Source organism: Sphaeramia orbicularis, chromosome 22 (genome assembly GCF_902148855.1).
Source record: "Sphaeramia orbicularis chromosome 22, fSphaOr1.1, whole genome shotgun sequence".
Classification (NCBI taxonomy): Eukaryota; Metazoa; Chordata; class Actinopteri; order Kurtiformes; family Apogonidae; genus Sphaeramia; species Sphaeramia orbicularis.
The window spans coordinates 21,455,982-21,479,684 of record NC_043978.1 but is presented as its reverse complement, the minus strand read 5'-3'; the positions used below and the strand labels follow the sequence as shown (position 1 = coordinate 21,479,684).

At 37.6% G+C, this 23,703-nt stretch overlaps 2 protein-coding genes across 3 annotated transcripts; one reads left to right on the top strand and one right to left on the bottom strand.

The window, feature by feature from the left end:
• iah1 (isoamyl acetate hydrolyzing esterase 1 (putative)) lies at nucleotides 1–7,216 on the top strand. Its single transcript, XM_030126228.1, has 6 exons — nucleotides 1–112; nucleotides 242–294; nucleotides 800–951; nucleotides 1,052–1,213; nucleotides 1,535–1,656; nucleotides 2,834–7,216. Exons 1-6 carry the CDS (start codon nucleotides 50–52, stop codon nucleotides 3,005–3,007), a joined length of 726 nt encoding a protein of 241 aa, XP_029982088.1. The 5' UTR covers nucleotides 1–49; the 3' UTR covers nucleotides 3,008–7,216.
• On the bottom strand, nucleotides 3,623–23,446 carry adam17a (ADAM metallopeptidase domain 17a). Of its 2 annotated transcripts, XM_030126225.1 has the most exons (20): nucleotides 23,229–23,446; nucleotides 22,766–22,898; nucleotides 21,486–21,619; nucleotides 21,271–21,359; nucleotides 19,642–19,831; nucleotides 17,490–17,620; nucleotides 16,236–16,322; nucleotides 15,459–15,581; nucleotides 15,076–15,220; nucleotides 13,096–13,187; nucleotides 12,508–12,660; nucleotides 11,027–11,226; nucleotides 10,790–10,893; nucleotides 10,552–10,686; nucleotides 9,312–9,442; nucleotides 8,986–9,064; nucleotides 8,764–8,852; nucleotides 8,613–8,672; nucleotides 6,873–6,909; nucleotides 3,623–5,249 (listed from the first exon to the last, which is right to left on the bottom strand). In XM_030126225.1, exons 1-20 carry the CDS (start codon nucleotides 23,332–23,334, stop codon nucleotides 4,867–4,869), a joined length of 2,601 nt encoding a protein of 866 aa, XP_029982085.1. In that variant the 5' UTR covers nucleotides 23,335–23,446; the 3' UTR covers nucleotides 3,623–4,866. The 2 variants fall into 2 exon arrangements, with proteins under 2 accessions (XP_029982085.1, XP_029982086.1); XM_030126226.1 differs by lacking the exon at nucleotides 6,873–6,909.
• Nucleotides 23,447–23,703: the final 257 nt, after the last annotated feature.

Here is a 23,703-nt window from a genome sequence, read left to right as displayed (position 1 = left end):
CCTAACCCGGAAGTTGGATTTTACCAGAGTCGGTAACTTCAGATTCATCATGTCCAAGTTTAAAACTGTAATTTGGCCGAGAGTGATTTTATTTGGTGACTCCATCACACAGGTCAGCTTTGGCATTAAAGTCGCTGTTTAACAGACTTTTAATATTGCGTGCATTTTGTCTGCTGCTCTTTCATTTGTAGCTAACGTGTTAGCATTGGAGTGAATGAAACAGTGCTGTTCTGTCTTTCAGTTTTCTTTTCAACCTAATGGATGGGGCTCGGAATTGGCCAACAAACTAGCAAGGTGAGTGTCCTTTTTTTATTATCATTTACCACACATTAATAGTACTAAAGGTATATTTTACAGGTTAAAAGCTATTTAGCATCTTTGATCATCTTAGTTTGTCTTGAATGACATCTACAGTCGCGGAAAAAATTATTAGACCACCCATGTTTCTTAAGTTTCTTGTTAATTTTAATGCCTGGTACAACTAAAGGTACATCAGTTTGGACAAATATAATGATAACAGTAAAAATAGCTCGTAAGAGTTTAATTTAAGAGCTGATATCTACCCATTTTCCACGGTTTTCTTGATAATAACCAAAATCATTTCAGTTCTTACATCAATATCTGTGGCATTGTACTGACAAAAACAGTGCTTTTAGGCATTCCATGTTTTCTTTTCTGTCTGTTTTAGTCACATGATACACACAGGAGTTAGGACTTGATTGCTTAACCATTGTTTTTGATGACTTTTGCTGGTCTAAGAATTTTTTCTGCGACTGTAAATGTGAATGTTTTCCAACAGGAAGTGTGATGTTGTAAACAGAGGGCTGTCTGGATACAACTCCAGATGGGCAAAGATTATTCTACCTCGACTCATCAACCCTCAAAGTCCAGCAGACGGTAACATAGCTGCTGTCACTGTCTTCTTTGGAGCCAATGACGCCTCCTTGGAAGGTAAGCAAGACTTGGAGCCTCCTTAGCGCAATGATCATTTGTAAGTGTAAATTCATAGGCATATCCACAGAATGATTGTTTTGTTCTTACTATCACACAGATGCAAACCCTCAGCAGCATGTCCCTCTGCAGGAGTATTCAGAGAACCTGAAGGAGATCTCCAGACTTCTAACATCAGCTGGAGTGGCATCAGACAGAGTCATCTTCATCACTCCTCCTCCTATACATGAACCTGCCTGGGAGAAGGAGTGCATTTTGAAAGGTAAGTGTAATTTGGTTTATTCTCTGTTGTTTTTGCTTTGGTTTTATCCTCCAGTAGGGTTGTTTGACAAAAGAAAAATGATAAATGTGATAGACTGTGATCACATCGTGATATTTTTAATATGTTTTCTAACTCTAAATATCTGTAATGTTCTGATTATAGAGTTGAAAGCCATAAATAACATTATTAAGGCCAAAAATCATCCTTTTAGTTCAGAAGAAATAATGACTTCACTTTAATTGTAATTATTTTGTGCATTCACTGCTGGGATTTACCATCCAGAGACACCAAAGTCACAAGTATTTGCTTATATTTTTCCAGGCTGTTCACTCAATCGACACAACTCTGTGGCGGGACAGTATGCACAGGCGTGTGTCCAGGCTGCTAGTCAGTGTGGTGCAGACGTGTTGGACCTCTGGACACTAATGCAGAAAGATGGACAGGTAAATGAGGAGGGGGTCCTGTGTTCGATCCCATCGCTGTGTACAGGGTGGGGAAGCAAAATTTACAATGAACATTTAGTTGTTTTTTCTCAGCAGGCACTGCGTCAATTGTTTTGAAACCAAACATATATTGATGTCATAATCATACCTAACACTATTATCCATACCTTTTCAGAAACTTTTGCCCGTATGAGTAATCAGGAAAGCAAACGTCAAAGGGTGTGTGATTTGCTGAATGCACTCGTCACACCAAAGGAGATTTCAAAAATAGTTGGAGTGTCCATAAAGACTGTTTATAATGTAAAGAAGAGAATGACTATGAGCAAAACTATTACGAGAAAGTCTGGAAGATACTATTAAAGAAGAATGGAAGAAGTTGTCACCCGAATATTTGAGGAACACTTGCGCAAGTTTCAGGAAGCGTGTGAAGGTAGTTACTGAGAAAGAAGGAGGACACATAGAATAAAAACATTTTCTATTATGTAATTTTTCTTGTGGCAAATAAATTCTCATGACTTTCAATTAACTAATTGGTCATACACTGTCTTTCAATCCCTGCCTCAAAATATTGTAAATTTTGCTTCCCCACCCTGTAGAGTTTGGATGTTGTCCTGAATGTATGAATATATATGTTTACAGGACATGAAAAGAGGTGATGACACACATCCAGCTGCTAAAAAGTGTGCTAGATAACAACAAAAATAGCTCGTAAGAGTTTAATTTCAGAGCTGATATCTAGCCATTTTCCATGTTTTCTTAATAATAACCAAATCACTTCAGTTCTTACATCAATAGCTATGGCATTGTACTGACAAAAACAGTGCTTTTAGGCATTCCATGTTTTCTTTTCTGTCTGTTTTAGTCACATGATACACAGGAGTTAGTACTTGATTGCATAACTATTGTTGCTGATGACTTTTGATGGTCTAATAATTTTTTCTCTGACATATATATTAGACAGAATAAACGATAAGCACTTATAGAGGCTAGTTTTGTATTTGCTTACTCTGAAACATTTCCTCGAGGGTAATAACTCATATTTAGAATAAAAGATGTGAGATGGGTCTATTATATTTCTCTCATACATTGTTTCGAGTGTCTGGTTTTCCTCGGTTCCCTTTACTTTCATTGTGATTTGCACCAGCAGTTGACTGACTTTTCCTCCTTGGTTTGACAGGACTACACAGTGTATCTGTCCGACGGGTTGCATCTGTCAGAGAAGGGAAACCAGTTTGTGGCCCATCACCTGTGGGGGCTTCTGGAGAGTCGTGTGGCCAACCTGCCCTTCATCCTGCCCTACTGGGGAGACGTGGACGCCAAGAGTCCAGAGAGCAGCCTGCTTTGTGACTAGTGAAGAAGAAAGTACAGTACATTCACACTGCAGGGAAAAGTGTCCAAAATCTTACTTTTTTATATCTTATTTTTTTTGACTGTCTGAATAGGACAAGTCAGATTTTTGTTTTTTTTATTTTTTACTCCAAATCAGACCCAGTCCACTTTCATATGTGGCCCTAAATCAGACGCATATCTGATGTTTTGCAATATGACTTCAGTCTGAACAGTCACGTCGCATTTCATTTGACCTTTACATCACCGAAATGCGATAGAGGTCACAATTCTGAGACATGGCAAGATCCATATTTACTTCCATAAACACAGTATGTAGTGTGTGACGTCACCTCAGGACCATACACTGTTCACACATGACTCTGATGACATCACATTTGGATTATAATGTGAACCACACACAAAAAAAAAAACAAAACAGGATTGGGCATTAAGACCTGCAGTGTGAACGTAGCATTAGAGACATTTAAGATTCTACAGGGCTGGACATCCTGTAGAGAAGACATTATGACCAGCATTAATGTGTTTTTTGCACCTTTTTTTTTTTTTTTGCATAAATGAATGCGCTGTTGGGACTGAATTCAGGCTGAGATACAGTAACGCAGACCATGTGTTAAGGTTCAAAATGCACAATAAAGTTTTTATTAAGATGTGCGTGAACAAGTAACTTAAAAATCACAGGCATAGAAACATTAATATACATAGAATTTTATATATGACCCACATCTGTTAATTGTAACAGTTCACATCCATCCAGCACAATCAACGTTAGATACATGACCTACAGTTAAATATACTTTTTACACCTTTAACATATGGCACAACAGGCAACAGTGGTGAGACAGACGTGAGAGAAGTGCATGAATGAAACGGGTAAAAGATGATGTGGAAAGTAACATCTGAGCACCTCGAAATATTTCTTCTGGGGGAAAAAAATGGAATATGTCAAGGTATGACTTCATCAACTGGGAATTTTCACAGCAAAGTAAATCGATTGGAAAAAGTCAGGCACAAAATTAGACAAGGCACAACTTTTCTTTGTACAGGGGTCAAACACACAGAATGTCATCACGCAGAAGATTAAAATAAATAAAGTTCAATTATGTTATTTCATCAGCTGAATTACATTTAACACTGAGATTACCAACTGAACCTTGCACAGTTTTAAATTGTTGCGTTTTAAGCACGAAGGGGTAAAAGAAATATTGTAGTCACAGCAAAGTTAACATTTATAAAACATAATCCTCCAGTGATGTGAACAATACTTTTAGTGCACTTATGATGCAAAGTACAAACAAGTTTAATGTCCATAGTTCTGAAAGCAACTTAAACTGAATTCATCAGACTGAAAGATTTCAATATATGAAGCAAACGAGACAGAGGCTTTAAATAGGTTGTGTTTAGTAAAGAAAAAAAATCTCACTTTAAAAAAAAAATTACAGTGGACAAAGCTAACAGAACCTCATGATTTGTGTCTTTTTGTTCCTACAGTGTGTTTGGGGAACCGGCCCGCGATTGGTCTGCGAAAAAGGGGCTTGAAACTAAACAAGGCACAGCTTTATTTCACCACAAGCACATGACATCAAATCACTGAGTAGCTATTTTAATAGCAGTGGTGTACAGATTTCAGTCCCTTACAACTGACTGAATTTGATCCAGATCTAGTGTTTGACTCCTCTGTTATCCTCAGGTGTGTACATGTGTGCTATTGCCTTTCTACATTTTCTGGTTGTGCCTTTTTTAATATGTAAAACTGATATGATGCTGCGTCTATTTGCATGTTCCCTAAAATACATGGCAGGTTGTATGTGTTTGAGACCAGAGTGACTGTTGGTCAACTCTCAGCACTCAGTCTCTTTAGTGTCAATGCACTCCTGCCTCTTGAGGCGCCGTCTGTCCCTGGCTGTTGGGTTCGGTTCTGTCAGATCCTCGAAGGAGGATTTCGTAGCCAACGAGGAGGCTCCTGCGGTTGTGGAATCTTCTGGCGGGGCCTCCTCGCCCTGGTGAGAGTCGCTGCTGGTGTCCTCCTGGATTGTGGCCATCCGCGGTCCCCCGGCGCTGTCCGGGGTGGGGACGTAGTTCGGACCTGGGGCCTGGGTACTGCTGCTGGCCACGCGAGGCGCCCCGGCCTGGTTCAGCGGGGGCAGGGAGGAGGGCGCGGTCCGGCCTGCGGAGGAGGAGGGAGGCTGAGGAGGCTTGACGATGCGCACGGATGTTGACTCGAGGTTGCTCAGCATGTCTTGACTCTGAAGAAACAGAAGAACAAGTGAGATGGAAGCAAATCAAGGCTGTGGCTCTGTGACTGAGGTGAGATCCATTCCATTTTTTACTCCTTTCTGTTAAACTCACACTTGAGTCCTGATCTTCATCACGACTATGTCTACATGCACAAAATATTCCAGTTTGTTTTTTGAAAGGAACAATGTCATCACCTTCCTAAAATAACTGCCCAAGTCTTTTTTTTTTTTTTTTTTTTTTTTTTACAAACTTTACAACTTTTTTTTGCCTGAAACATTACATACTCAATTTCAGGTTTTTGTGTTTCCTGAAAATCTGAAAAAATGACATGGGCAATTTAGGAAGGTGACGATATTCCTATTAAACCTGTTTGCATGGCCAATGAAAAGAGTGTTTTTATATCCATGTTCACCCTCAGCTGTGATTAATACTTAAAAGTAGGATGTTTCTACTGGTGGCTGACTGTATCAACCACTTTTATTCTTTAAAACACCTGTCTGAAAAGGACTGCCATTTGCATACATCATAAAACCTGTAAACATCGTATTATATTTACAAGTAGCTGTGATTGTTCTTCCAAATGAAAGTGACCTCCTTTCAAGCATCTATCTCCAATATAGAGGATCTTTCTCTCCACAGATGACCTTAAAAAGGGTCTGTGTCACAACCTACAGTAAAAATGCAAATGAGATCTATATTCCAAATGCACTGTAAATTAAATACATATCCAAAGAATGTACATAAAAGCTGAATAATGTCAGCATATCAATATTGTAAGTAAGTGTAGAACACCCAAGCGGATACACTGATGCATGATCTGTGTGGAATCCCGTGTGCATGTAAACATAGTGTTTTATTCTGAAAACAACCGTGTGGTTTGTATATTAAAATTAAATTAAAATCTCCGCTTTATATCAATTTAAAGTTGGAATGAGTAAAATGATAAACCTTTTTCACAGTGGACATTTAGGGTTGTAACATTAAAAGCTGTTGTGTGTTTAGTTGGACGAGGGCCCTGGTGTTGTGCATGCTGGTTCACTGCAGGGCCACTGGTTCACCTAAAAATCACAGCCAGCGACTGATATCATGAGTTAACCCTTTTCCAGGTGAACATGTCTGCTGTGAGAAAGATGTATGGAGGAATGCACCCTCAGTCTCCATGTGTTTCCATTAAAACCTAACAGTAAACTTAAAACTGTGCAGACAGCAATTAGAAAAGAAAAAGAATGGATAAAACAAAACGACAAATCACCTAAATGACCGCAACTTTTCTTGGCTTCGAACAGCAGCAAATGCAAACTTAAAACGTCGACACACACTGCATCTGATTTCACAAAAGACAATAAAGGTGAAGCCTGTTCAGTCCTCTCTCTGTTTGAATACTCCCAGAATGCAATCTTGCTGTCTTGAGGTAATTTCTGATCACATGTCACTTGCAGCTGTTCACATTTAGTCTCACTTCCGGCCTCTCTCTCCTCCGTGTTTCTGATTAAATGTGCAGCCCGATCAGTGATTACATCAAGGAGTAAGTGACTGCAGGAGTATCCCAAACGTGGGCCACGGACCATGCATCCTCATCATGGACTCAATGGCAACGCATCGCAACACCAAGCCACGGTACACGCACTCACCTATGGCGGGAGCTCTATTACAAACTTCCACCATCTGCTGCAGTTCCAATGAGAGTGAAGGGAAGGGCCAAGGTAAAGAGCAGGTCATTCGGAGCTTCAGCTCAGCAGTAAGCTCAACACCAGTCAGAGACGTTTTAATCCCTCCCTGTTTCTGTCCTATCTGTATTTAAATACACTCATTCTCTTAGAAACAAATGATACTTAACGGTCATTTTTATTAGTTTAATGTTTCAGTCCAGTTTTATGAGTGCATAAGATGGTTTAGTTTAATTTTGAGAAACTAATTTTTTTCCCAAAGTTTTTTCAAGTGACTTAATGATGCTGAAAAATATTAAGAGGAAAGAATGGTCTAAAAAAAAAAAAAAACATTACAAAAAGGAACTAGTGTGATGTATTGCTAGATCACTGAAATGATTCTGATTTTACCTGCATTTTTTCAGTTCTATTTTCTAGATTAGCTCTTCTTGCATTGTTCATTATAGTTTTGCTTTAGTTTTAGAGACTTGGAAAGCTCTGTTTATTGAATAATTTAGTCACAGGTAGCTTTAGTCTTTATTTTTTTCTATAGTATTCCTGCTACCACTTGCTAATTATTTATCAAATTGGCAGTATATGCTTTGTAGATATACATTGAAATATATTTCCATGTTAGAAATTAAAAGTAAATATATTTACAGTTACTGCCATTAATGACCTTTGAGATGTGTGCAAGAGAGAAATAAATAATTAAATAACATACTAATCATCTGGTACTAATAAATATAGTTTAGTTAATGATATAAAGTTCATATATTCTCTTTGGTATAACTGTTTTTATGGTAGATCTATAGGTGTATTTTTTCTATTTTTTTATGCCTCCATAAATAACATTTTGTTTCTTTTTAGAAAAATACTTCATTAGTCCAATAGTCCTAAAACATAGAAAATAAATGCCAAAATTAGAAAGATCTGATATGCCTCAATGTGGAGATATGCCAGGACTAAATTGATCTGTAGCACAATTACAATTTTCAGCAATTTGACAAATTTATAACGGTGGCTTTTACAAAAGTTAAAAACATCTTGCATCTTATAACAAACCCTGATTGAAATCTCATGCATCCATCATGACTAGTTCAAAAGTAATGACTTATTGACTTAAATATTTTTATCTGAACCACTCATTTTAACAGTAAAGTCAGCCTAATGTCCCATTTTCAAAGCCCCACTATCTCAGAAACTAAATGAAGACGGAAATGTGTGTGGTGTTTAATAGCACTGATAACATTATTTTAGGGAAAGCGAGATGCAAATCAGACTGTTTCCATAGCTCACATGAAGTACTTATGTTACTCACACATCTATAATCTAGACTTTCAACATAATTAGAACCTTTACAGTAAGCAGTGGTTGGAACACTTAGAGATTGAGTTAAAGCTCCCTGAGATACACTTTTAGCCATAAAAAAAAAAAAAAAAAAAAAAAGAATTTATCCGGATTTGCTCTTGCTAATTTGTCAGAAAATACAGTTTTATGGCAGCAGAGGATTCGCCACAGAAATATTCAAGATCAAATCTGTATCTGCAACAACACGACAAAAGGTAGAAACCAGGCCTCATGCTCTCCCTTCCCTATTAAAGATGTCAGTGGGTTTAAACAGAAGCAGTGTTTTTGTTAATTTGGTTAGTGTTAGTGTGGCAGCAAGACTAGTGCACATTATCGTATGCAGTGTGGGTATCCGAGTAGAGATGAAGTACTTACACTTGGAGGGTAGTAGAAGGACTTGGTGTTCTCCTCAAACTGCTGATCAAGCCTTTTGTCCTACAAGACAGCAATGTCAGTCATAACATTACCACAGAGATACAGAATCCTAGATGATGTTTAGTGTAAACTGAGGTTCGACAGTCCTTACCACACAATGCACCAGGATACTTAAAGGAATCCAGAAGACGAGGGAAAACACAACAACAGAGCCGACGATGTTATCAGCCAGGAACTTCCCTGATGGCAGAATGAGGTTAATAGACAAACAAAAGCCGAGACAGAAAGAAAGTTTATGACTCAGCGTCTGTAGATATTAACTGTAGAAACAAAACGTAATGAGTCACATGTACATAAGTGGTCAGGGACTTACCAAATGTGTTGATGTTCAATTTATCGATGAAATCCCACAGCCTCTCGATCACATCCTGCACCTGCTTCATGCACTTTCCCTGTGGTGATATGAACATTAACACTCGCTAAAGATAACACACAGACTCTAATTTTTGACACTTAACCTTGCAAACAACCTCCTTTTTTTACTCATTAACTACTGTCTTGAATAATCTGGCTTTTCAATATGTTTTAAAGTAGCTGTATCATTGTGACCAGAAAGGTCGGCTTTACTTTAGAGCATCTATCTCTACAGTAATCAACTTTATTTTTAGCTCAGCTCATTATGGGAAAATTGTAACTTACAGTCTCGTCACAGAATCCCACAGTGCAGGGTTTTCCTTTGCGAAGGTATAGAAAACTTCCATTGGCCTGGACAAAGGGAGAGCAGGTGCCATCCTTTTTTCTACAGCACACTTTACAGGAATCCTCGGTTTCTGGGAAAGAGAATTAAAAGTACTATATCAGTTCATGGTCACTGTCACCCTCTGAGTGAAGCTGCAATGGACAGAGACAAAAGCCAAGGTTGGACATCAGCAATGAGCTCGTTATCACACCACATGTATCAGGTAAATGGTTTTGACCGACTCTACTCCATCTACGCTCTATGAACATCAGTTTGCATGGCAGCAAGCAAATATGTTTTGTACTATAACTGATAGCAGCTGGGATATGCTCTGGTACCCACACAACTCTCACAAGGATTAAGCAGTTCTGAAAATTGATGGGATGGGTGGAATAATAATAATAGTGTGTGTGTGTGTGTGTATGTATGTATGTATATGTATATATATATGTATATATGTGTGTGTGTGTGTGGGTGTATATCCTCCTGACACCCAGGAAGTCAACATTTTCACCATTTTACATTAAATAATTGACTTGATTGAAAACAGCATGATGCAACAGTTTTTTCAGATACATTTTTTAACTTTATATATATATATATATATATATATATATATATATATATATATATATATATATATATATATAAAATATGTCCTTTTCAGTGGATTTTTTTTTTTTTTTTTTGTTAAAGTAAAGCTGTGAAACTCTTGTCCACTACAGAGGACAAAAATGCTTTGCTGAGTCTCAGGAGGATATAGGACTATAGAGTTTTATTCGTATTGTTTTGGGTTTTTTTTTTTAACTACCTTATGCATGCACATTTTCTTAAACTTTATCCTGTTGCCTCCTTGACCAGTGAATTTTCCCATGAATTTCTCTCAACCCCCCCCATTGCATTCTCTCTCACTCTCTACCTCTCTCCATCTATTTCTTGCACTCACTGTTTCACCATCTCTATCTTTCCATTGCTCTCATTCTATCCTACTGTCGCTCTCTCATCCTCCTTTCTATCTCGCTCGTTCCTCTCTCTCTACATGTCTGCAACTCTAACTCTAATATTCCATTCCATTTTAGTCCACTTTTGCAATTAACTCTTAAATCCCCTACACACTGGTTCTTTAAATATGAAAATCCTGACCATCCTCTTAAATGTTTATCAAAACAGGCTCTGATTTTATGATAAATGACTGTTTACCGTTGCAGGCACATGACTGAAGGTTCTGCTCGGCCTCACAGAAAGGGTTGCATTCTCCGCTGCGACACCTGCCGTTGTCGACACACACAGTGCCATCGTCGGCATTTACAGGGGGTGGACATTTACTGCTGTTGCCTGTACCATATACAAAGGAGTATTAGTAAACAGTGTCCAACATCACAACCCTTTAGGAGACAATCGCTGCAGTTCTTGAGTTTGACCAGCAGGAGGAACTCACCTGTGCAGGAGGATATGCCTTTACATGTAGCATTGATTGCCTCCTGACACCGTGTTCCTGCCAATTCAAATTTGCAATTCCTGCAGCACGGGCTGTTTCTGTCACTATAGATGGACAAGAGAAGGAAACATGCATGTGCAATCATTACATTAAACCAACCGACTTTCAAACGTTTTATTGCGTAACTTTAGCTTGAAGGGAGGCTGAAACTGACACTTTGTCATCTAAGAATCTTACCTGCACTGAGAATCAGGTTTGAACTTGCAATCCGATGTGCAGCATAGGTCATCATTGAGGTGAAGTAGCCCCGGGTCACACTCCTCCCCTTCCTCCACCCGAGAGTTCCCACATACCTTGCTGTTCCTCTCTTTGAAGCACACAGGAGCCTTAAAACGCAGCGTTTTTCCTATGGAGGTCTTGCTGCAGTTGGAGAAACGCTGCAGGAAGAAAAGGAAAGGAAACAGGTTTAACATCATCTTGAGTGTATGTATCTGAGAAGTGTTCATGACAAACAACTAAAGAAAGAAACCTTAAGATCACAGTATGTTCTAGCCTCTTGTAGCTTATTGCTTTTATCAAAGTACAACATAATACTGGTGAGGTTTCATAAAATTGAAACACAACAAAAATATGGTAATAATGTACTGATGTCACTCATTTATCTTCTGCCAAGCAATGTAGTGCTTCAGTGATATTTAGAATAGTTTCCAGAAAATATAGTTATAGTTAAAGTAGTGTTCAGTTATGTTAACAGTGCTTTGTTAGTACAGGTTTGCTGGACTCTAGTAAAGTCTTGTATTTGCACAAAGCAAAGATACTCCGCCAGCATCTTACGTCAAAAGTATGATTACATAGACCATTCATCTCTTTTCTGTGTCATCAATCTGATGTGTTAGATGATTCCTCAGCATCTAGGCCAGTAATACGGGGCTTTTTGTACAATCCTCTGTGCAACAATTCAAAAATGCAGAACAGACTGACCCTACTCATAACAATCATAGTCATTTGGACTTTTCTAGCATCAGTTTCTCGCCCGTTCATTTCCTTTTGTTTATCTTCCTCCTGTCGTATCAATCTCTTTCCACACCTCGTCAAGGCTTAACTGACCAAATTCATAAGGATTCACAATAAACTCAAATATTTTAAAATGATGAATATGGTGCAGTAATATGTTTACGGATGTATGTTTAAAGAGCTTATTACCACAGCTTCAAATGGAGCTCAGTCATCATAATAATGGACCAGAATGAACCACTTTGAAATAATTATGCAAGTCATCTAGCAAAAAATTGTGAAACTAACAGCTTCAAATACAGTGCCAAGCAAAAAAATTAAGCATATAAAGAGTGGCTTGTTTAATTGTGTTTTAACAGCTTTCATAGTGTTAAATGCATTTTTATTGAAGCATTTTCTATCATTCAAAAAAAAAAAATCCACTCTTTTCCCTTTAAGACTGCTGACACAGTGATGTACTGTACTTATGAGGCATTAAGGCCACTGGCGGGGGAGGAATATTAACTGTCTGCGGTTACATTTCACAGCAACACCCATGAGTCACAGTTATCCAACACCCAGGAACTCACAGACAAGTGGCATGTGCGCCCCCCCCCCCAAAAAAAAAAATCACACTCTGCATCAATTGTATCTTCTTAACTAGTAATAGTCTACTGTGTATGATATGTGCTGATATTCTGTATTGTTGCTTTTTGTGAAGGTACCTTATTGTTGACGTGGTCTCCACTCACAGCAATAGGGTACATGACGAACTTCCCACCCTGGTCGTCAGTGGGAGCACAGAAACGAATGTTGTCAGGGTCATGCTCTGCTCCAAAATTATGTCCCAGCTCATGAGTGGTCACCAAATCTGCCTCCTAATGTGACATGAATACACAGGAGTTTGTATCATTTTATCAGCTAACAAATGCTGTCAAACTTCACTAAGAAAAAGACAGTGGTGTTTACAGAATGCTCCTTTTTTAACTCATTTACAGTCTGTACAGCACAGATTTCACAGCCAAAAATCATGTATGTGTCAAACAGTGGGTGTTTTCTTGATCCCTGACAATCCTCTCAGCTCAGAGCTGTTAACTGTGCAGATGAACATGCAGCATACTGATACTTGTTTTGTGTAAATGTAACAGACATAAAATCATTACTCACACCACCCACACCACAAGGTGAGTCCGTTCTGCTTTGACTATAAACTTGGCAGGGTGACATGTTACATAACATCCTAACTGAAACCAAATGCAACCCATAATTAATTCAGTGAAAGAATATGTTTGGAAAAGCAAGTGAAAACGGACCTTTGTTAAGATGGTTTTGCCGTAATTCTTGGTGCTGGTCAGGCCTGTGTTGAGGTAACTGGGTTTCTTGGCAGAGGCAGATGGGTAGTATGCTACAAAATACCACAAAGAAAGAAACAGTCAGTATCTGCTGTTATCTCTGACTTTCCTCTCATTTTGGGGTATTTTCTCAGACCCAGGGTTTGCACACATTTTTCAAGGTCATATTTAAGCACTTTTAAGGGTCATTCTCAAATTTTTCTAGCACAACACCTTATCGCTATATCTACAGGAATACATATACTCATTAATTTTTTTTTCACTTTTTATCACAATGATGTACATTGTATTATGCTATAAACGTCTAAAATTATGTTCAGAAGTTAAAGGAGAAGTGCGATCTCCAGGCACACTGGAACCAAGCCAAAGATCAAGATAAAAATGTACCTGGAGTCAACCTGAGGGTACCTGGTAATTTTAATTTTTGACATAAAATGTTATTTTTCAAAATGTATCACCTCTCTTAAGTAGCTTTGGCTTGCCATCTAACCTGGCAGAGTTAATATTAAAAATAAATTAATCACATCACAGAGTTAGAATTGGAAGCCCTTTCAGACACTTAACCTAAAATTCAAGCACTTTTCAGACCTTGAAAACACAACATTGAAATTCAAGGATTTCAAGCACCCGTATGAACCCTGCAAACCGCACCTTGGCTAAATGCACAGTCATTGACGTTAAATAGTAGTTGAATTTAAAAATCCACTATTTCTCTAAATGTTCAAATAATCAAAATAAAATAAATTAAACAAATTTCCAGTAATCCAGCATAACATAACTGGTTATGAGAAACACGCATCGTAAGAGGGACAGAGCCAAGTGTAAAACCATGTCAGGATTTCATTACTGCACAATGAACATGTTTGTATCATGCTACTAGCTACTCACTATGGGCTGCATCTTTGTGTCTAGGTCTGTCATTATCATTATCACATAATCACCTGGTCATTACTCATCTACATAACTGAATATATTAAGCATAATCACAATGACCTCTAAACAGCTGTATAAAAACAGTTGTATAAAGCAACAGAAATGCTACATATCATCTCTGTTGTCGCATCATTTTTCTCCATGTGAGACTGGACAGCAAGGTTACTATCATTAACGAAAACTAATGAAATGACGAAAACTACAATTGAAAAAATATTTTTGTTAACTGAAATAAATAAAAACTATAATTAAAAGAAAAAATGATAACCAACTGAACCTGTGCTGTGTGCTTAAATTATGGATAAAATTCCCTTCGTTTTCATCTTTGTCAATGTCAGACTGATATGAAATCGATTTATTTCACACAAGCAATTTTAGCTAACGGCACTTCATGGTCTGTCAATTGTTGTTTAGTCGGCTTCTTGTCCCCACTCTACCTGACAACATGGAGACTAAAGTTGGGAGAAAGCAGCAGAGTCCTGTATGGGATTTATCTGAATACAACAGCGAGGAAGATAAACAATATGAAAAAACTAAAACTAAGCATTTAGAAAAAAATGAAAACCAATAAAAACTAGCAAACCTGCTCTAAAAATAAATCAAGACCAACTGAATTAGAGAAAAAGTCAAAACTAAATAAAACTAAACTATAATGAAAAATCCAAAACTATTATAACCTTGCTTAACAGGTGATTTTGATTAAGCCATCATTTTGTGCCCCATAATAGAACTTCAGCTCGCATTAAGAGGGTTTGTAAATGTAAGTTACTGTGCTCAAATTTGCCCTGCGCACAAACAGCAAACAGAAATTCATTATTCATAATTCATTCATTTTTATTTATGCTCCAGGGTTTGTCCCAATAATGGGCTCTTCTTCTTCATAAGGTGTATATTCGCATCGGAAATAAACCACACTGGTGCCATAAAATGATGAGAAAAATCTGACTAGATATTTGTTGTTATCTCTCTGACAATTTATCTTCAACTAAGGCTTCATTATCTACTTACGTCGAGGGCAGAGTCCGCCCAGAGCATGAGGTTTAGATGGGGCCACGTAGGCCAGCCCCAGCGTCCCCTCTGCGAAGTCCTGGTAGGTGAACAGGTGGGCCAGACATACAGTGGAGGCGTTGTCAGCTATGTCAGCACTGAATTGCTAAGGAACATATAGAAAACTTTTATCAGCAATTTTAAATGCATAGTTGTCAACTGACAGCAAACACAAACATCAATTGTGTTTCAGTTAATTAGTTGTGTGGTGAGATCACATAAAAAACACTATTAATGCTCAAACCACACACAAGATTTTGCACATTTTGCAAACATGAACTAAGTTTCTTTGTTTTCAAACCACATATGCTGTTACTCAGTATTCATCCAGAGTATTCTCTTACCTCCAGAAGTTTCTTTACATCCCAGGCCTCCTGTCCTGTCGAGCTGTTCTCCATGTTATAATGGACCCAGCTGATAGGATGGCAGCCGGGTGGAGGCTTCGTAGGCTCCTTGTTGATAATTATCTAAGTACAGTAACCAAAGACAAGATTTATAAATGATTTTCCATGTATAATGAAACATAATTCCATTTTTCATAGTCATTTGTCTGTTTTGTTCATTAATCATGTATGGTTTGTATCACAGCTGAAAGGAAGTCCAGCTGTATAAAACATACTCAATTAATTTTTATGCCCTTATCACTGATTAATTATTCAGAACAAACTAAAACATAATTTGCCATGATGTTGAGCTTGAATGTTTAGTACATCTTCTCGTAAAAGCTTTCCTAATCTATTTGTGGTTAAAAGCAGCTCATTACATCTAGTTCTTTATGACGTTTAGAGTGAAGAAGATTGGGAAATGAATGCGTCGTGAAATTAATGCATATCTTCTCAGTGAGAAAAGCCTAGTGCTCATAGTATGATGAACAGTGCCTCCATTCATTCCCTAAGCCTGTGGAATAAATTAAATTACCCACGAGGCACGCACAAAAGATTTCAGTTCTTCATAAAAATGCTGTTCTTAACACACCGAAGGACAGTGGTACTCTCAGATTCACTTGTGGGAGAGATCTTAAATCAAAGACATGTTGCTGCTAGGAGCCCTGATCACTGATTATAGGTCAAGATTTAACAATACTACAACAGTGTGATGATGAGATAGTAACACACACACACCTGGTGGATCTGAACTCCATAGCCTTTAAACTCATCATCCCAAGTTGTGTTCCGGTAAATGTCATCGACTCGATCAATCAGCTCAATCTACAAGACATCAAACCAAAGACAGAGCAAATGAGTAGCACCTAGAAATATATAACCCGTAATACAAGAAACAGTTAATTTTATTGGAGGTGTGTTATCCACAATTAAAATGGATGGCAGAGTGATTCGTTTACAATAAACCATGGATGCCAAAATAATTTTAGTTCATACAGCCCAACATAATCTGGTGGGCCAAACAGTGAAAAAGTAAAATTATGTTATGAAATATATTTACATCTACAAACTATCCTTTAAAAAATATGAATAACATGAACAACATGCAGTTTCTTACGAAAAGTCCAATTTTAACAATATTATGCCTCATCTTATTACAGGGTTCCTACAGGTTTCTACAAGTCAAATTCAAGACTTTAAGACCTTTTCAAGACTGCTTTGAACAGAATTTGATGCCCATTTCACAGCCTATTTCATGGCCATACTGGCAACAATTTGTGTCTCCTAGAATTTAGGAAAATGTATTCATTTACTCCAACACCTTGATTCCCACCAATCCGAGTCATTCCTCACGGGGGCTGCAAAATTGTCGGATTGGAACTAGAGGAACTGAGTCGACTAGCGTTACTTTCTTTGCAGCTTGGACATTTAGCAGATGCATTGAAACACAGTACAGCCAACAAGTTTATGGATTCATATCTTAAATCTACCATTTTAAATTGAATACCTTTTAAAGACTTTAAGGTATTAAATGCAGATCTGTAAATTCAAGACAGGAACCCTGTATTAACAGAAGACACATTACAACGTACAGATCATAGTGGCTCAACAAAGGTACAAAACATTTAGTAACAGGTATAATATTGTTAAATTACACTTATTTCTCTTTAGACATTTCATGGTGTTCATAGTTGTTCAGGTTATTCACATTGTTTTGTGAAAGGATGGTTTGTAAATTTAAAAATTTTCATGTAATCAATTATGGAGATAGTTATTATTTATGGGTTACTATGATAGTATATTAGTTATCCGATCCACTTGAGGTCGAACTGAGCTTATATCTTCAGTGTAATATTTGCATTCACAAATTCATCCCATGGGCCAGATTGGGCCCTTTGATGGGCTGGTTTTGTCCCATGGTCCATGTGTTTGACACCCCTGAACTAAACCCTTAAATGCTGAATCATTGCAGACATGACCATGAAGTCATACCAGGTAGTTGAGGGTGACGCTCTCTTGTCCACGGCCCATGTGTCTAAAAAAGCGATAGTCTGCCACCAACAGCAGGGGACATGTGTTCTTCTTATGGTCGTGGACTTGTCTCTTCGCTCTCTGATGGAAGTCTATGATTGAAAACCAACAATCACAAACAGATGCACAGGAAAGCAGAAGGAGGAGAAGGCACAATGTTACATAAGCACTGCTTCATTCAAATATATATAAGTCAAGGGTAAACTTACATAAAGGCATCAAGAAGTTAAATAATGAGGCCATGCTCCAGTATCCCATTGTTAATTGCCCTCATTTTCACATTTAGCAGCACGTCTTCTTTTTTGTTTTTCTGTGAACTGATTTAACTCTGCCTCTGTTCTGCACAGAAGAAATAACGTGATAAGGTGTTTAAGATATTACCTCTTTTTGTAGTAAAATGGCGTGTGCTTCACTGTTGCTGAACAGTGAAAATAGGTCTACATTTTGAAAGACAGACGACTGTGGTGTTGAATAATGGAAATGTGATTTATGTTGTCCTATTACACAACTGTGAAATTTGATCGTAATTAGTGAATAAATTCTTGAATTGTGAGTCAGTTCATGCTGGAGCTCAAGTGGACATTTGTGCTAAATTCGGATTGAGATAGAGTTTATAAGAATGAAACCTGAATCCCCAAAACACAGAAATGACTGATATTCTTCTACTAAATACTGTTCTAAATGTATATCTATAAATAATTCAATCCTAAATAAATAAACATGGAATATAAATCATACAAATCTGATGATGATATGAATCACGATAAAGTACAACCTAAACTTTCTTAAACAAAAAAATAAGATATGCCATTTGAGGATTACATCAGACGCTTCATGTTCACTGCTCAGAATGTGAATGTGCGCCGATCTGCTTTGCACAACAAGCAGTGGGAGACCAGTGACAACTCAGAGTTATCTCACTGGGCAGCAGAAGCTCCATGAATTTTAATGCCTCCTCCATAAGAACAGTCACCTCAGATCGTATCCCCAGTGAGTGCTTTGAACCAGGAGCCAGTGAGAGGTGTTTGAGAAATCTCATCTGGCACATTATCACTAGTATATTCTTTACATTTCCAATGCAGCACAAAAGAATCACAGAACATTCAGTTTTTCTATAATACCCATCTGTCAGTAGCGTGTATGTACATTGAAAAGACTAGATATTACAGATTAAAAGGCTGCTGTTAATGTCACTCTTTAAGTATCTAACGCCCACCTCCTTTGTCACACTACAACAGTCTTCTCCCTGTGCTCAACCTTAAATCTCTGTTATCCGCCCACTCTTTTTTTTCTTATCTCTTTTTAACCGTCTTCAAACAGCCCTAAAGCTGAGAGCTTGAGTTGGACGAGATTTGAGATCTCCAGCCATTAGCTTCCTCCTACATATGCACTGACACAAATGAGAATGCAGTCGATCTCTCTACACCAGAGGTGTCAAACTCATTTTAGTTCAGGGGTCACATTCAGCCCAATTTGATCTCCAGTGGGCCAGACCAGCAAAATAATAACAGTGAAAACAGTTAAATTATATTACGATCAGGTTTACATCTACAAAGTTTCCTTAAAAATCTGAATAACATGAACAACTTGAATCGTCTTAAGAAAAACAAGTGCAATTTTAACAATATTCTGCCTCGGTTTATTAGTTTATTATTTTCACATGTGCATTACAATCACAAAAACATTTAGTAACAGGCAGAATATTGGTAAAATTGCATTAACTTTTCTTAAGACATTTCCGTTTGTTCATATTTGTTCAGGTTATTCACATATTTTGTAAAAGTATACTTTGGTAATGTAAAAATTTTCATGTAATTTTACTTTTTTTTACACCAATAAAACAAAGGGAAAATTTGGGGTTGTCATTATTTATAGGTTATTATAATATTTAACTGGTCTGACCCACTTGAAATCTAATTGGACTGTATGCGGAACCTGAATTTAAATGATGTTGATACCACTGATTGTTAATATCTTTAGTGTAATTTTTGCATTTCACAAATTCATCCTGCGGGCCAAATTGGACCCTTTGGTGGGCCGGATTTGGCCCCCGGGCCACATGTTTGACACCTGTGCTCTACACCATGTGAACAAAACAGATGGACTCGCTCACCCTTTCCTTGGTCCACCTGCTCCTGCTCCTGCCAATCCCTTCTCGCCGTTTGTGGCAACAGGTCTGTAGCCTGTGCATGCATATAACCACACACTTTTGGAGAGGCAATGCGGCTCAGGTTCTTGATGTCATCGGAGCGATACACTAGCAGCCTACCATCAGTTGGAGAATTTGTAAACCTCCACAGGGGCTGTATGATCAAAAAAACAGACGTGACATGAAGAGAAAATGAAGGGGGTCAGAGAAGTTGGAAGGAGTCAAATTTTCCATTTAGAAATGTTATTTCAAAAAGGTTATTTCAGATATTTTGACAAGGGGGTATGTGAGGTACTTATTAGTCAGTATAATATCTACAGAGGATGGAATCAGCATGCCTCCAATTTGGAGAAGCTGACAGGAGTACCAACATGGAAGCTAAATGATATTAATGCTGTTGTCATGGGCATCAACAAAACAGATTTTAATCACCTGAAAAAAAAGACCCACCTGTTCTTTGTGGAATATTTTCACAGCTTATCCCTTTTCCAAAGCTGGACTTGCACTATTATATGCGTTTATTCTCTCTTCAAAGCCACCAGACTCCTCTGCCTTAAATCATTTTCTGTTACAGACTAGGACAGTTGCTGGTTTACCCATGCCTCTATCAGTCAAAACTAATAGCACCCTACTTCATCTTTCAGCTGCACCCTTTAGGGTCATCAGAGTAAAGTATATTCTTCCATCTGACCCTGTCCCCTATATGTTCTTCTTTCACACCAACTACATGCATGTCCTCCTTCACCACATCCATAGACCTCCTCTTTGTTCTTCCTCTTTTTCTCCTGTCTGGTAGCTCCATCTTCATCACCCCTCTACCAATGTATTCACTATCCCTCCTCTGCACATGTCTGAACCATCTCAATCTGGCCTCTCTTACTGTGTCCCCAAAACGTCCAACCTGGGCTGTCCCTTTGATGTGCTTGTTCCTACTCCTGTCCATCCTCATCAATCCTACAGATAATCTCAACATCTTCAGCTCTGAAAAATATTCTAAAATCTGTGCACACTTAAACGGATATTATTAACTGAATTATTAATATTATTATTAATATACTAATATTGAATTTTGGTGCTCACCTTATCAACAGCAGTCCACAGCTTAACTACTGTGTGCACAAACTCCTGTCTGTTTCTACTAACAATCATATAGATCACCTTCTATTGTAGCTAATACACCAACTGATCATACAGTAACTCCCCTCCAAATCATCTGAAAAAACAATATAGCCCATACAAGCCTTGACACCAGATGTCATTACTTAAGGTGCAAAGATCATTATAGTTTATTGTTAACTAAGAACTTCAAGCTGTGGAGAATAGTTTTTTATGTTTTGAAACCGCATTGAAAGTATAAAAATACAAATGAGCTGAAAAATAAACCTTAAGATTTAGCGAAAACACCAAAAAAAGTACCGTTTATTAAGCTGTATTGAAGCCAAAGCACAGGCATTGAAAAACTCCAAACAATAAAGAAAGGGTTAATGAAGAGCTGACTTTAGTTGTAGGGCTTTTTGAGGGTCTTCAAGTGATAAAACTGTTTAACTGTCAAAATGTAATGTTCACTTAAGTAATGTTACAGCTGTTTTTTACCTCAACATTGTACTCAGCTTCATCAGTTAGTATGTGAGCAGAAAACTCATCTCCATCTATGTGTGCCTGCACACGTGAATTTTCTTCTCCTGTAAACACAAATTAACAATGAAAATTACCATCTAGTCATCTAATAAATCCCAATAAATGAATACAAGGGAGAACCACTGAGAATTGAAAAGTGTCAATATATGTGCATCCCTTAATATACTCACCAACGACGTGGCCATTGAAATAGTTTTGAAGCTGGACGTCGTAGTTCTTTTCCCTTCCATGCTTATCAACAAATACAGCTTTAAAGTTGTCAGTGAAGAGGTCTGTATTGGTGGTCAAGTAAAGCTTGAAATTTCTGTGGACAAAAGTAAGAATTCAACACATGCGATAAATGTCAATACCAACATATTTGGATGTCTGCTTTTACTACAGGAGAGCTTTGCACCTACAAAATAATATACATATATATGTATAAAATACATATATTCATGTAGGAAAAAATAATGACTAGTCACTGTTTTTACAAAAACAGATGAGAGTCACAACTAGAGATAAGAAAAAATAATGAATTTTTTAAAAGGTTGATCAAATCTGTAGGTTCAATTTTTAATTTACAAGCTTTAATTTTACCTGATAATAACTGAGTAGCCACTGTAAGAATAATGATAGTTTGTGACAGTTTGTCTGTTTTTCCTGCAATTTTTATTCTCAAAGCCAATAGCTCCAGTTAAGAAGCCTAACATTACATGGTAATTAGTGCCTAAACTTCTACAAATACTTTTTTTTTTTTTTTTTTTTTTTTTAGAAATTATCTGCCTCAGAGATTAAATGTTCTAAATGTTACATACTTTAATAAGATGAATGACAAAAGTGCAGGTTATCTGATGTTTTAAATCTATATGTTAAAGTGTATTTACACATACATATTAGTTTATGAACATTTATATAATAGATTTAGAAAACTTCCACTATACAGAATCTGAAAAGTGAAGTTAATGTAATGTGCAGAAAATGTTTTGAAGTAGACCTGGTAGCTCAGAGACAAACATTCCTTTAGCGTAATACCCATTCTCTCATTAATAATCAGAATTTCATGTTTTGACCCAAGAGTGTATCTTGAAAACTACAACTACAGAGCATTTTTAACTTACTTTTCTTAATTATTAGTGGCTCAAACTTGGTATAATTTCACTAGTTTTATTGTGGAGGCATTTTACTGGTAGATAAGTGTAGTTTGTAATATGTCCTCTCTTTAGGTGTAATCACTGCACCTAAGTTCTCCATAAACCTCAGGAAAACCCCTGAACTCCCTATCTTTCTTCAGCAGACAGCTGCAGCCTCATATTAGGTTAAATTGCTGGATGTATTGGAGCCCATGACCTATTGTTCACACAAGGACATTATTCTTCATTGTCAGAGGTTTTTTCGCAAGTTTTTTTCGACAAATCTTTATGAAAATCCCAACTGTCTGGTGGTGGTGGTGGTGATGGTGCTGCTTTACCTGTGCAGAGCTCTGAAGCTCACCAGTCGCTCCAGGTGGGACTGGGTGTGGACATCCCTCTTCCTGACAGAGTGCAGCTGGAGGCCTGACGATGGCAGAACCTCATAATCTGACAGGATGGAATTTAGTGCATCTGGAAAATGTGTGGAGCGGAATATATATGACCATGGAGAAAGTGTTCAGACTGAGCATATATCTCGTTAAAAGACGACAACGGGAAACGCACAGTTCCCTATTAGCCTGATGACATGCTTAATTAGCAGCTAGCCAAAACTCTTTAACTTTAAACGCCATATTAACCTAAACTACCATCGATACAATTATCAGTTTTAATAATTAGAACAAACACAACATGCCCGCTGCCATGAATATTATGTTAAAACACCAGTTAACGTTTTTCAAGTTGAAGAAACAACGATAGGAAAAGCTAACGTTAGCTTACGTAGCTAGCTATGAAACCTACCGTATTCGGGCTTTTTCTCACGTTCCTCCTCTGTAGAAATTCTTGATTTAATGGCGCTGTTGACCCAACAAGGAGCGAAAAGCGCAAATAAAAGTATGCTCTTCATGTTACGCAAGTATGCGGGCTATGCTAATACTGTCATTGTCATAAGTTTGTGGTTTTGTTTGGTCTGAGATAACGGAGTGAGCAACCCGGAAGTGCAACGAGTGGTAAACATCCGCTTTCAACCCAGGTTTTTAGCAGATACCTTTCTTTCTCTCTTCATATTTCATGAGGACTGGGCTTGTTTTATTGAGATAAATGTATATGCGTCTACAAAAAAATTAAGTAAAAAAAAAAAGTCTCTTCTTCGAGGGTTTTTATTTCCTGGCAGTACACACAATTTTGTAGTGATGACGTTCCGATCAATACTTAAGAATAATACCACAGATTAAGGTCATGGCGTCAAAAGTTAATGTGCAGATGCATGTTATTA